The 14,100-nt window shown below is 41.0% G+C and overlaps 1 protein-coding gene across 2 annotated transcripts in view; it reads right to left on the bottom strand.

The window, feature by feature from the left end:
• LOC145353327 (galactosylgalactosylxylosylprotein 3-beta-glucuronosyltransferase 1-like) overlaps window positions 1–14,100 on the bottom strand; it is a 114,612-nt gene that overhangs the window by 36,885 nt on the left and 63,627 nt on the right. For both annotated transcript variants that reach the window (XR_013888683.1, XM_080203979.1), the window contains exon 2: window positions 1,797–1,957. Coding sequence is in view for 1 of the 2 variants with exons in the window: in XM_080203979.1 (XP_080060105.1) it covers window positions 1,797–1,908 (112 nt within the window). In the remaining variant the exon portion in view is untranslated. The remainder of the gene's footprint in view (window positions 1–1,796; window positions 1,958–14,100) is intronic.

Raw genomic sequence — 14,100 nt, 5'->3', positions numbered from 1 at the left:
GAGGAAACCCACGCAGACACAGGGAGAATGTGCAAACTCCACACAGTGACCCAAAACTGAAATTGAACCCAGGTCCCTAGAGCTGTGAGGGAGCGATGCGAACCACTGTACCGCCATTCTGCTATGATCCAGGACCTCAGGAAGACATGATAGGGGAGTGGCAAAAATTGTTCAAGTGCCAAGTCCCATACTCTTACCTTCCAAGCATTCTCCTGCATTTATCAAAATAACACAGCTGATACCTCCACTCATGCCTTCCTCTGTCGGCGCCTCAGGGGTGATAGGGTGCAAGATTACATCAGGATTTTAACCTGACTTCAATTTCTGGGACTTCCCAGAATTGTCCAGGTCAGGTAAAGGCAGGGTCAGCAATGTGAGTGTCATCAGGATAATTCTGCCCATTACTTACAAAGTTAAAATCCATATTTTCTCAGTGAAAATACTTTTCTTTGCGTTTCTCAATTGCAACACTCATCCTGAATGGAAGAAGTTCAGAAATATTTCCTTCAAGATATGAAGGGTACAATTCTCCGCTAAAATAATTAAGTGTTAACTCCAGTGGAAAATGTGGTATTATTCCCACTGGGTCTGTTGGGGCAATCACAATCACAACCCTCCTCCATTTAGCAATTCTTTAGAGGGAGGGATGATTTGTGCTGAATGAGAGGGGTGGGACCTAAAGATGCTGGCAAGACTTGTTCCTCAGAGATCAGGGCATCTTTTTACATGAGCAAGACCCTGCTATGGAGTTGCCCCCCTCCCCACAGGCTGCTCCCTTCAAGTCTGATCAGGCCCTGCCCCTTCAGGCCCCACCCCTTGGCAGTGTCAACCTGGCACTTCCCCCAGCCCTCTTACAGTGCTAACCTGGCAAGGCACAGCTGAGGGCTACATTGGCCTCCATGTTCCTGGTGCGTCATCTCAACTAATGAAAAACAGTTGTATTCCCACCAGCATGACATCACGTCTGTGAGGGGAGGAGAAACATCTGCCATTCCTGGAAGACACAGTAAGAAGTCTCAGAACACAAGGTTAAAGTCCAACAGGTTTATTTGGTAGCAAATAAACCTATTGGGCTTTAACCTGGGGTTGTGAGACTTCTTACTGTGTTTACCCCAGTCCAACGTTGGCATTTCCACATCATTCCTGGAAGATACAGCATTATTTAAAAACATTCCAACCGGTGGTAATCAGGCTCTGGCCTTCACTGGATGTGAACCTAATGACATCACCAGCGGGGGCAGGGTGGCAGGAAAGATTTCGTTCTGAGATGTCCCTGTTGAAAATCCCTTTATGGTCCTCTCCCAAGAGTTAACGGGATTTCCTCCAGCAAACAGGCCCGGAGGCTGTGGCCACTGTCACTGAAACTCCCTAAAGTGTGAGGGCCAGTATATTATGTACAGGTGTTTTACAAAGACATGAAACCTGACAGTTTGAGATCTCCAGAAGAAGAAAGCAGATTGCATATAAAGTACAGCACTGGCTGACTGATATTCTAAAGAAAGGGGTTACCACAACAAAAGAGCGAAGCACTTCTCTGTAAATTGCAGGGCACCGCCATTGATTTTCCATTCAGAATCCCAGACAACTCTTAACATATGCAGCTGAAAGTCTTGTGCATTCAGGAAAGTGGCTGCTACCTGAATGGCTGGTCAGCTGGCTGACAGCTGATTACCAAGTTTATTTCAAAGATCAAATTGAAAATATTTTCCACAAAGTACTGATCTAGAACAGGAAGGCTGTCCTTCATTTTTAACTACATTAAAACTCTAAAGACAGAGGCCGGAAGAATCACTTACTTCTCTGAAAGGCCAGGAAGGAAACACCTGAGTTCTGGTGCCAGATGGTTAGGAGTATTGTCCATGGTAAAACGATGAGGATTGCAGTGAGAAGGTTTCTTCGTCTTGGCATGTTGTTGTGAACTCACAGCAGAAAAAGTGCCTCATTGCTTCATTCGTACCTTTCAACGTAGCAGAAAGAGAACATTACCAAAATTGATCTGAAAAGAGGAAACATTAACGTGTGCATTCAGTCGTATTAAACATGATGAAAACCCTAATGGTATATTTGGAAGTATATCATTATAAATTTTTAAATGTAATTACAAAACTTTAGCGTGTTCAAATCAGATTTGTGCATATATTTTAAAGAAATAACTTGGATCAATCTTGCACGTTTCACAACATCTCAAAATACTTTACAGTCAGGTGCTTCCAAAATGTTATCACTATTGCAATATAGGGAAGTGCAACAAATTTGTACACCGTGATTTTCCATAAACAGCAATGGACCAGATCATCTATTTTTATTATGCTGTTGAGGAGGTTATTGGTCAGGACACTAGCAAGAACTTGTCTCCAATTCTTCTAATATTTTTTCAATTCATCTGTGGGACATGGGCATTGCAGGCTGGCCAGCAATTATTGCTCATCTCTAGTTGCCCTTGAACTGAATGACTCGCTAAAAAAGGCCATTTCACAGGGCAGTTGAGAGTCAACCACATTGCTGTGGCTCTGGAGTCACATGGAGGCCAGGCCAGGTAAGGGTTCCTTCCCTAAAGGACATTAGTGAACCAGATAGATGGGTTTTTTACAACATTCAACAATGATTTCATGGTCATCAGGAGGTTCTTAATTCCAGATTTTTTTTATTGAATTCAGATGCTATCATCTGATGTGGTGGGATTCAACCCGGGTCCCCAGAACATTTGCTGAGTTTCTGGATTAATAGCCTAGGAATAATACCGATAGGTCACTGCCTCCCCTTAATAGAGCCACAGCGTCCTTTATGTACAACTGAAAGGGCAGGTGGACCCTCAGTTTAAGTCTCATCCAAAAGATGACACCTCCAATGCTGAAGAACTTTGTTAATGTGGCACTTAACTCTCACAATGGGCTTTATTCTCAACTTCCTGGAGAAGGACTTGTTGACACAAATTTCTGTCTCAGAAATGTGATAACTGCTGAATATTGATATATTTATTTGAAAAGAAAAGGGCTAAGGCCTGTTGTGAGGAGATCTCTGGCCCAGTGCATAGCATCCCTGCCTATGAGTCGGAAGTTCGGGGTTCAAGTTCCACTCCAGGATTTGATGGTCAAGGAAAGTGCATTTATAGCAACGCCAAACAGGGTGAGTACTAACTAGTAAATCCTTCCAACATTCACCAGCGACAGGTGATAAAGAGTGGGAGGGACTCCTGGTTAGTCCTGTGATTAAAATAAATTGAAGCCTCAACCATCACTATTCATAGCTCCAGACCACAACATTCATGTAAAAAAAATGCTTCCACAAAACCTCTGAGCCTTTGTGAGGCCAGTTAGCTCAGCTGCCTGGACAGCTGGTGTAGATCAGATTGGTGCCAACAGCATGGGGTTCAATCCTGTTTTGGCTGAGGTGGATTGGGGATCTGCCTACCCATGGTGGAGTTCCTGACACTGCAGGTTGGACATGCCTATGGATAGAGAACGCAAGAAGGAGATTGCCTGTGTTAAAATTACAGAGAAGGCAATCTGATGTGATCATACAGTAATACACACACTGTCATTTCCAGGTTATATGATTTCAAAATACCATAGCACTGGATCCACCTTCCATATAGAAACAGCCCTTTCTGTGAGAAGATTTACATAATTACTTTTAGCATCAATACTGTTCAACACTTCTCTGCCAAACAGTTAGCTCACCTTTAGAAAATTGTAATAGTTAGTAGTGGTAAATAGCACAACACTGAAACTTATCAGGTACAAAAATAACACAAAATAATCCATCAAATGGCAATCCAGTTGGAGTGAGTTACAAACTGGGACCCAATCTGTGAATTCAGATACTATACTCAGATCATTCAAATATTACTCACATAATTCATATTGTTTCCTAAAAACCAAAATAATACATTTTTGTAACATTCCAGTGCTTCTTAGATGGAACTGATTCATATGATTTAAATACATCATGTCTATTACCTGTCTAATGTACTTTATACTGCACTTTTCTTTACATTACAGTACTTTACATTACACTGTATTTTAATGTTTCATGATGATTTAAAATCTGATGAATGCAACAGTTTAAATAAACATACATACATTGCATACACGAACATGAACTATGCACATACTACAGAAATGCACACACAAACAAGCACCACACACACAATATACACAGACAATACATATACATACAACACATGCACGCACATATACACGTATGCATGCACATCCACACAGACCAGAGCCCCATTCAGACTGAAGAGGAACCTTAGACTGCAAAGATATAGATTTCCACTGGATTCTTTACTGCTGAAGCTTTTAGCGAATCCTCCACCCTCTCAGTGGGCATCAGAACTATTTGAGGTGGTATTGACGTGTTGAGCACAATTTCATAAAAGCCTGGGCGTAGACATGCCTCCAAACGCAGAGTGAGGTGATGACCATTGCTACCTTCCATTCCAGAAACCTCAACATAACCAAAACTGAATGGGAGCTTGGTGGATGCAGTGCAACTCCAGTCACCACAATCACCCTCTGAGATCTGTACTCTGTTTCTCTTCCTGTTCTACTCAGGATCCTAGTCACTCTCACTCACCACAATTCTAACTGTGCCAGTGATCCATCCACCAGTACTAGGGAAACTACAGAACCCTCTGAATACCTTCTCCTTGAGTGTTGACTGGCATTGTTACAGTTGATAAAATGACGAAAACAACCAAGGGACCAAAGACAATTTTGTTTCATTAATAGCATTATCAGAATTACAGAACGCTGTGCAACAATAGCGGTAATATAAAGCAGTGGTGAGTGAAGAAAAAGACTAAAGACTTGTTTGGTGTTTGAAAGTAAATTCGGTAACAAAACAAAATCAAACTAAGATTGGATAATTGGTGTTACCAAACAGTGATTTGAAATAAAAACTAAAAGATTTAAAAGATATTCAAGGGATTATAGAAGTAGTTGGAATGGAGAAAAAGAATATCCTAAAACTGTTAGAAGCTTTTGAAGTGTATTTTGTTACAATATTAAGGTTATTGATATGGAATAATGTCCCACCAGTTAGAGCTATTTCTGTTCATTGCCTGATGAATGGTTTTGGTAGAGTAAATAAGGAGAAATTGTTTCCATTGGTCGGGGAGCCAGTAACCAGGAGACACTGAGTTTAGATAATTGGCAATTTAGCTCAGGGGCACATGAAAAATGCAGTGAGTTGTGATCTGCAATATGCACTACCTGAAATGTTGGTGGAAGGAGATTAAGTATTAAATTCAAAAAGATTCTCAAAGAGGAAAAAAAGTGCAAGATGATGGGAAAAGAGCAAAGGAGTGGGATTCAGTGGATACTCTTTCATAAATCCAGTATAGACATGATAGACCGAAAGGCTTCACCAATGCTATTTAAATGTACAAATAAAGTATATTTTTGAAATAAAAAAATTTGAATCTACAATTCAAAGCTTATTATTAAGTAGAAAATTACAATACAGACAAGGTAATATAAAGTTATTCCTAGGATCTATATACATATATTGTTCTAAAGCTGAGGGAAACATCCCAAATAACTGAGAATCCGGTGGCCAAGTATGAAATGCAGCATTCACCTGCAATAGGGAAGAAGAAAAGGACACATATTTATGTGTCTCAGCATGCTGCAAAATGTTTCATCCACAGCCAATGAAGGACTTCCTTCAAGTGTAACCTCACTGTGACGGTAATGTGACAACTAATGCATATTTTTATTCAATCATGCAGATATGGCTGGCTAGACCGGCATTTATTGCCAATCCTATTTGACCTAGAGAAGGTGGTGGTGAGCTGTCTTCCTGAAATGCTGCAGCACATGTGGTGTAGGTACATCCACAGTGCTGTTAGGGAAGGAGTTCAGGATTTTGACCCAGTGACAGTGAAGGAACAGTAATTTCCAATACAGGATGGTGAGTGACTTGAAGGGAACTTAAAGGTATTGCTAGGTTAATCTGCTAGGCGATAGAGGTTATGGGTTCAGAACATGCCATTGAAGAATTTTGGGTGATTTGCTGCAGGGTACCTTGCGTTGGTGGTGATGGGGGGCGTGAATATTTAAGATGGTAGTTGGTCTGCTTCGCCCTGGATGGTGTCAAATGTCTTGGGTGTTGTTGGAGCTGCACTCATCCAGGCAAGTGGCGAAAATTCCATCACACTGCCGATTTGAGTTTGTAGATGGTGGACAGGCTTTAGGGAATCAGGAGATGAGTCCCATTTGCGTACATGACAAGCTCTCACAGGCATTGGGAAAATCACCTGTTTCAGAGATGTTGCTTTAAGGGTAAATATTTGCCAGGACATTGGGAGAAGTCTTCTGCTCCTCTTCGGAAGTTGTGTGACCTTTTACACCTAGCCGAGACAATAGCCAGGACCTTTGTGTGATAGCTCATCCGAGAACTGTTCATGTCTGAATGTAGTTGGCATTAGAGATAGTGCATTTGCTCCACAAGAAATATGGCACAGGCAGGCAGGGCAAACTCACTTGATGTTGTCCTCTTTCCAAGTCTCGAAGGTGCTAACTGGGCCGGGTGACCAGGGAGCAGAAAAGAGGGCACCTACATACTGGAAAACTGCAAACTCAGAACGATCATCTCCTTGTTGCAATGACAATCATTCCCTTTTTAGCTTTGTGGCCCTCTCAAGGTCCTGAATGAATCTTAGATCTGTCCTTGGCAGATCTAAATCCCACTGAGTCGATGAAAGGGATGTTACAATCTCCATAAAGACCAATAACATTTCAAAAGCAATACTAACTTCCAGTTAATAGCTGAAAGGACAATACATCATGATGTCATGAATTAAAACTTTTACTTGAATAAATGATGGTGGCACAGTGGTTAGCATTGCTGCCTCACAGTGCCAGGGACCCGGGTTTGATTCCCAGCTTGGGTCATTATTTGTGTAGAGTCTGCACATTCTCCAGTTTTCTCCCACAGTCCAAAAGACATGCTGGTTAGGTGCATTATCCATGCTAAATTCTCCCTCAGTGTACCTGAACAGGAGTACGAGCGTGGTGACTAGGGGATTTTCACAGTAACTTCATTGCAGTGTTAATGTAAGCCTATTTGTGACACTAATAAATAAACTTAAACACTATTAGCACTAATGTTTAAAATCATTTTCTTTTTGTAGCAACTTATTGTAAACTGCTGAGAGGAACATTCCCCTTTGACATTTATCACCCACTGCATTATTTTAGAAAACAGGCCATAATTGCTCCCAGCTTCCAATAGGTTCTCCAAACCCCATTTCACAGAATGGTAATTTTGAGTGACAACCTTCAAGTATTTGCTTCAGTTTTTAGAAAGTGTTTTGAACCTAGCACCAGCAGTGCAGTCTGTTCCAATTATTCTTCTTTCCCCTGGCTATGCCAGGGTTAAGTCTTTCAGGATGCATAGAAGCCTACAGGATGTGTCTCTTCAACTAGAGACTGTTGCCCTCCCATACTTGGCTGTGGTAACTTACAATGTCGCATAGCCTTTCCTTCCCTCTGTTGTTCTGCACAGAACTGCTGTCTGTGATAATCATTCTTTTGTAGGGAAGCCTGCATCCCATTTTCAGGAAAGTATTCTGTAAACTGAGTTTGTGCCTTTATATTCTCTGTTTGTGATCAGAACTCCCCACTCACCTGACGAAAGCTGGTGGTGTTTCCTACCCAATAAAGCTGTTGGACTTTAACCTGGTGTTGTAAGACTTCTTACTCAAAAAAGGCCCCCACAGTCCTCTTTAAAGCACATTAACCTTTAATCAAGATAGAAATGCTAATTAACCATCTGTAATCCAAAATTTCTTTCATTTTAGAAATAAATGGATAATTTTCAGCACAACATTTTGATACCTGCAACGCCTTTCCAGGACTTTGGGAAACTCAGAATACACTTATGCTAAACTCAGAGGCTACTGCCATTGCCTCCAAGTGCAAATACCTTGCACCTTCTTCTCAGTAAAACAATCTGCGCTTTCCTTATATCTCTAACAATCAAACCACCCAGACTTACTGTCAGGCAGACTACAGAACAGGTCACATGACCCTCTTCATTTACCCTAAATTTAAAGCTACGATCCTCAAATATAATAATCCAAAAAAAACTTCATAATTGTATCAGGAACATCTAAGGGGATACGCAGGGCTGAATTCTCCAACCTCAATCGCAGAAGGGATTTTCCCATGCTGCGCCAAACTCTCCATCCTCATTAGCACTGGTTTCAGGGCGTAAACAGCCAGAGAATTCTGGCCACAGTGTAGTCTGGGGACTGTCTCAGGATACAAACCTCAAATGTCTGGCACTGCAACTGAGTGGTACAACAGAGCTTGAACTCACTGGAAGTATGGTAGGGAGTTCCAAATTTTAAAATAACTTGGAGCTCATGCAAACACATTAAGAAGGTTGTGTTAACTTTAACTCCATGGCCTCATCTACCCCCATGTTTTTTTTTAATGTTGTAATCTAATACTGCTCCTAAACATGTCTGTAGGTAATTGGCAGCTGCATCCTTTTGCATCTATGAATATCACATCCTCACACTCAATATCTAGTGAACAAGCAATCCAGCTCAAGGCTTGAAATCTATTATTGTTATCTATAGCACAGTTCTCATCAAACTTTAGTGGTCAGTGGCTGCTGTACACAATTTTGAGATCAATTTAGGAAATTATCCTAGAAGACTACAGGCTTGTTTACCATAGAACCATAGAACATTACAGCACAGAAACAGGCCTTTTGGCCCTTCTTGGCTGTGCCAAACCATTTTTCTGCCTAGTCCCACTGACCTGCACCTGGACTGTATCCCTCCACACCCCTCTCATCCATGTACCTGTCCAAGTTTTTCTTAAATATTAAAACTGAGCCCACATTCACCACTTCATCTGGCAGCTCATTGCACACTCCCACCACTCTATGTGAAGAAGCCTCCCAAATATTCCCTTTAAACGTTCCCCCTTCATCCTTAACCCATGTCCTCTAATTTTTTTTTTCTCCCCTATCCTTAGTGGAAAAAGCCTGCTTGCATTCACTCTATCTATACCCATCATAATTTTATACACCTCTATCAAATCTCCCCTTATTCTTCCATGCTCCAGGGAATAAAGTCCTAACCTATTCAACCTTTCTCTGTAATTCAGTTTCTCAAGTCCCGGCAACATCCTTGTAAACCTTCTCTGCATTCTTTCAACCCTATTAATACCCTTCCTGTAATTAGGGTGACCAAAACTGCACACAATACTCTAAATTCGGCCTCACCAATGTCTTATACAAGCTCACCATAACATTCCAACTCTTATAATCAATACCTTGATTTATAAAGGCCAATGTACCAAAAGTACTCTTTACGACCCTATCTACCTGTGAAGCCACTTTTAAGGAATTATGTATCTGTATTCCCAGATCCGTCTGTTCTACTGCACTCTTCAGAGTCCTACCATTTACTTTGTATGTTCTACCTTGGTTCGTCCTTCCAAAGTGCAATACCTCACACTTGTCTACATTAAACTCCATCGTCCATTTCTCAGCTCATTTTTCTAGCTGGTCCAAATCCCCCTCCAATCTTTGTATCATCAGCAAATTTGCTATCCAATTTACCACATTATCATCCAGATCACTTATATAGATGACAAACAACAATGGACCCAGCACTGATCCCTGTGGCACACCACCAGTCACAGGCCTGCACTCAGAGAAGCAATCCTTCACTACCACTCTCTGGCTTCTTCCACTGAGCCAGTGTCTGATCCAATTTACTACCTCTCCACGTATACCTTGCAACTGAACCTTCCTAACTAACCTCCCATGCGGGACCTTGTCAAAGACCTTACTGAAGTCCATGTAGACAACATCCACTGCCTTCCCTTTATCCACTTTCCTGGTTACCTCTTTGAAAAACTCTAATAGATTGTTAAACATGACCTACCATGCACAAAGCCATGTTGGCTCTCCCTAATAAGTCCCTGTCTATTCAAATATTTGTAGATCTCTTGGTACTCCTTCCAATAATTTACCTACTACTGACGTCAAACTTACCGGCCTATAACTTCCCAGATTACTTTCTGAGCCTTTTTTAAACAATGGAACAACTTGAGCTGTCCTCCAATCATCTGGCATCTCACCCGTGGATACCGACATTTTAAATATATCTGCCAGGGCCCCTGCAATTTCAACACTAGTCTCCTTCAAGGTCCTTGAAGGAGGTTTCCTGTCTGTTATTTTGTAAGTCCAATTATATGATAGTGAGGGGGATCCTGGCTCACAAGCAGAAAAAAACCCAACTACGGAATAAAGAGGGAAAAGGGGAGCCATTTTTTTCTGTGCAGCTACAGAATGGCTGGAGAACAAGCTCCATTCATGTCAACTAATGCTTTAAACATCTTGTGGATGGTGTTTCATAAATAAAATTGAAACTCAGAGAAGAGCCAGCAGCTCACCATTGCTAATTACAGAAAACATCAAATGCCACATTTTATGCTCGAAAGCTACTTCAATGAATTGTGCAGCATATGATTCTAATGCTAGATTTTCAAGTTCCCCAAGGAATTGAAATCAATTCATTAAAATCATGAGCAGCAAATGAACAAGTTTCCAATGATACATGTGGGACCATGAAAATCTATTCTTATATATATTAATTTGGTCATCATTGCTTATCAATAAAATTCCATTTACTATTGCTGCAGTTTTTATAAGAGAGTATCCAATTTTACTGTCAAAATAGATTAGTAGAAAAGTAAATTGAATTATAACAATCACTATTCTTCAATAGTACATCAAGAGTTCAAAAGCACTTTGGTATGTCTGAGCTCATGAAAGGATCTATTTAATAGAAATCTTTCCTATTTCATTATAGTTAACTGAAACTTTGATAAGGTATTGTGAGAAAGTGACCTCCTTAATCTGAAAACAGGTTAAATGCTATGGAGAACAATAAAATATCAAGTATACTGTGATTTTTGTGTCCATCTAGCTAGGACTGAGCCCAGTGTTCACTTTGATCACCTGGATTGGGTCTAAAGGAAATTCCACAAGCAAAGAGTTCTCAAAGGATCTGAGAGTACTTTGTTTTCCCTAATCTCTAAATTTTTGTTCATCTTTATTTACATTCTTGTGAACATCTAAATGTTCTAAAAGATTTTTTCTCCCAACAGTTCATGATGTTTATGTAAATCTTGAGCAAACTGTACGCCATCTGCTCACAAGATTATTGTGCATATTGTGACAATATTGTGTCATTAAAAAATGTATTTTATATCATGTTTCATAAGAACATAAGAACATAAGAAATAGGAGCAGGAGTAGGCCATCCAGCCCTTCGAGCCTGCCCCGCCATTCAATAAGATCATGGCTGATCTGTCGTGTCTCAGTTCCACATTCCCACCCTCTCCCCATAACCCCTAATCCCCTCGCTCATCAAAAACCCATCAACCCGCGTCTTTCTTGTGAAGGTTTATAAGACAACTCTGTTTAAACAATGGTGAATTGTCTACAGCTGGAAGTCCATGTGCTGAGTATGCAGAAGAATAATTAGGAACAATTATTGGGGTGTTTGTAGAGTTTAATTAGGTTGATTGACAAGATGAAAATCAAATGCTAATGGGTGGAGCTAGGTTCACAGAGAGACTAGCAGGCAGTTGCTGTTTGAATCTGTACAGAGCTGTAGCTCTTTTCCATTCTAGAAATTGAAATCTGGATCCTGCTAGAAAGTAGATATCCCTCTCCAGAGGTGCTCATTCCGCACCCACCCCCCATCACTTCACTTTACTCTGGAGTTCTACTACCAATCGGTCTCTATCCGGAGTTCTGCTGACTGAAGAAGGTTTTCCTCTGGAAGCTGCTATATGGGAGTCAGAAGATATGTGTTTCTCAGTATATCTGTCCAGAGGGATGAAATGGCTGGAGAACTGGCAACTAACTGATTCTGAAGAGGAGTTTACGTCCATGAGGATATTGCTTAAATTGGAACTAATATAGTTAGCTAGTAATTCAGAATTATGCCTTGACATGTTTAAGTATTTCAATTGGTAAAAGCGATGCTAATTCTTTGCTATAGTTTAAACTGTATTGTTAGTTTTTTTTTAAGTAAAAGCTTCCTAATGGGTCAATAGAACCACACCTGGAGTGAGCCATCTTTTACTCACACTAATGCCAAATTCAAAAACATTTAGGGTCTAGGCTAGCTTCATAATATACCTTGGAGTTCCTGATCTGGTCCCTAACAAAATGCAATATATTCAATCTATCCAAATTTGTCCGTTCAGATAGATAGATCCTAACGTTACCACCATTTTGGTATCTAACTAGTTCTTCAAAGATTCCAAGGTTTTAACCTTCATTTTTCCTGGAAGTCCATTCTTTATGTAGATCACTTTTTGTTTGAAAACTAATTTCTTGCTATCAGTTCTAAATATGTATTTTACTATTAGTTTGAACCATACTCTCTTGTCCTAATTTCACAATTTAATTAGGTTATTCTTCAGAAACACTCTCTCAATTCCCTTAACTATTTTACTTCATTCTGTCAGATTAGTTTTCAAATGCCTCCTTTGAATGCTGGAAAGCCCAATTTTCCTTTTAAGTCAGATCCTTCACATGATGGATCAGATTTATTACTCTTCCCTGCTTCCAGGTTTCACTCTGGTCACATTTCTGTTTGTTCTTACATTTGTCCCATTAAACTCCTTTGGGGGTCACACATGTGACTACAAAACCCAAGAGATGGCCAATCAAAATAAGAGACAGACAGAACAGGAGAAGCATCAAAACACCATTTAATCACTTCCAAAGAGTAATTGCTGCAGAATAAGATGGATATCCGGATGATTGAGCCTTTTGGTATCTAGAGAATGGTCTTCGGGGGACAATAACAATGCATATCTGTCTTTGTACCTTTGCCCTTCAGGGAAACATTGCAATGTGGAGCGATGGAAGTTATGCAGGGTGTTTAACAGTATAAGAGGCCAAGTGGTTAGCATTCCTTCCAAAGCCTTAATCATCTTTATACCAATCAAGAAAGTGGTTGGTTTTATAAAAGCAATGGGCAGGAAAGCATTGACATCCCCCACCACTGAAAATTTGCTGGAGATCAGCACAGAATTTAAGACCAGAGCTCAGCACTGGATTCTCCGACCTCACTCGCAGCCGGGCTTTTCTTGTCCCACTGCAGTGAATGGAGAATTAGGAGTAATATCCCATGGAAATGATCCCCTCTTCAGAATCAGTTAATAAAACACATTGGTTTATATGTTGCCAGTCATCCAGCCTTTTATCCCCTCTGGACAGATATATAGAGCGACATCTATCTTCTGACCCCATACAGCAGCCTCCAGAGAGAAACTCAGCTTCAATCAGCAAAACTCCAGAGAGAATCTTCTGTGAGATCTTGACCCCTTTCAGATTTTCCATGTGTATGTGGCATGCATGACAGCTGTAACACAGGTTAATTTGTCACCTCGGGAAACAGGACGATCCCTCAATCAACGTGTCTGAGGTTCTGGACAGTGAGCAGGGAGGTTGAAGATGCCCATTGGAAATCACTGCCTTTGATTTTCCAACTTCCACCACCCTCTCTTTATCATCACCAACCAGCAAACCCAACCCCACTTATCCAGGCTGACAGCCGATCCACGATTCTGGGATTCCAGAGTGGTTTTTCTGGCAGCAGCCATAGTCTCCTCCATGACACTGCTGAGCACCAAACCTGGCAGCCTGTGGCTGGCAGCTTTCATCAGATTGGATTTCGGACCCTGGGAAACTGATTCTATGGGAAAGCCTTGCTGCTGCCTGATTGGTCAGCCTTCCCCAAAACAGGCAGTGCAGGACTCTCACCTACTCTCCAGCTGGTGAGACCTCTGACACTTCAAGATTCTTCCCAATGCTTCAAGGCAATGATGTGCCAATGAAAGGTAATTAATCTGAAACATTAATTTTGTTTCTCTCCACACAGATTGTTTTTATTCATTCACGGGTATCACTGGCTGGCCAGTATTTATTGCCCATCCCAAGTTGCCTGGGGGCAGTTGTGAGACAACCACATTGCTGTGGCTCTGGAGTCACATGTAGGCCAGACCAGGTAAGGACATTAGTTGCAAAAACCCATTTGGTTCA

Source organism: Carcharhinus amblyrhynchos, chromosome 15, assembly GCF_965287045.1.
Source record: "Carcharhinus amblyrhynchos chromosome 15, sCarAmb.v2.hapA, whole genome shotgun sequence".
Lineage (NCBI taxonomy): Eukaryota > Metazoa > Chordata > Chondrichthyes > Carcharhiniformes > Carcharhinidae > Carcharhinus > Carcharhinus amblyrhynchos.
This window is presented reverse-complemented; position numbering and strand designations above follow the sequence as displayed.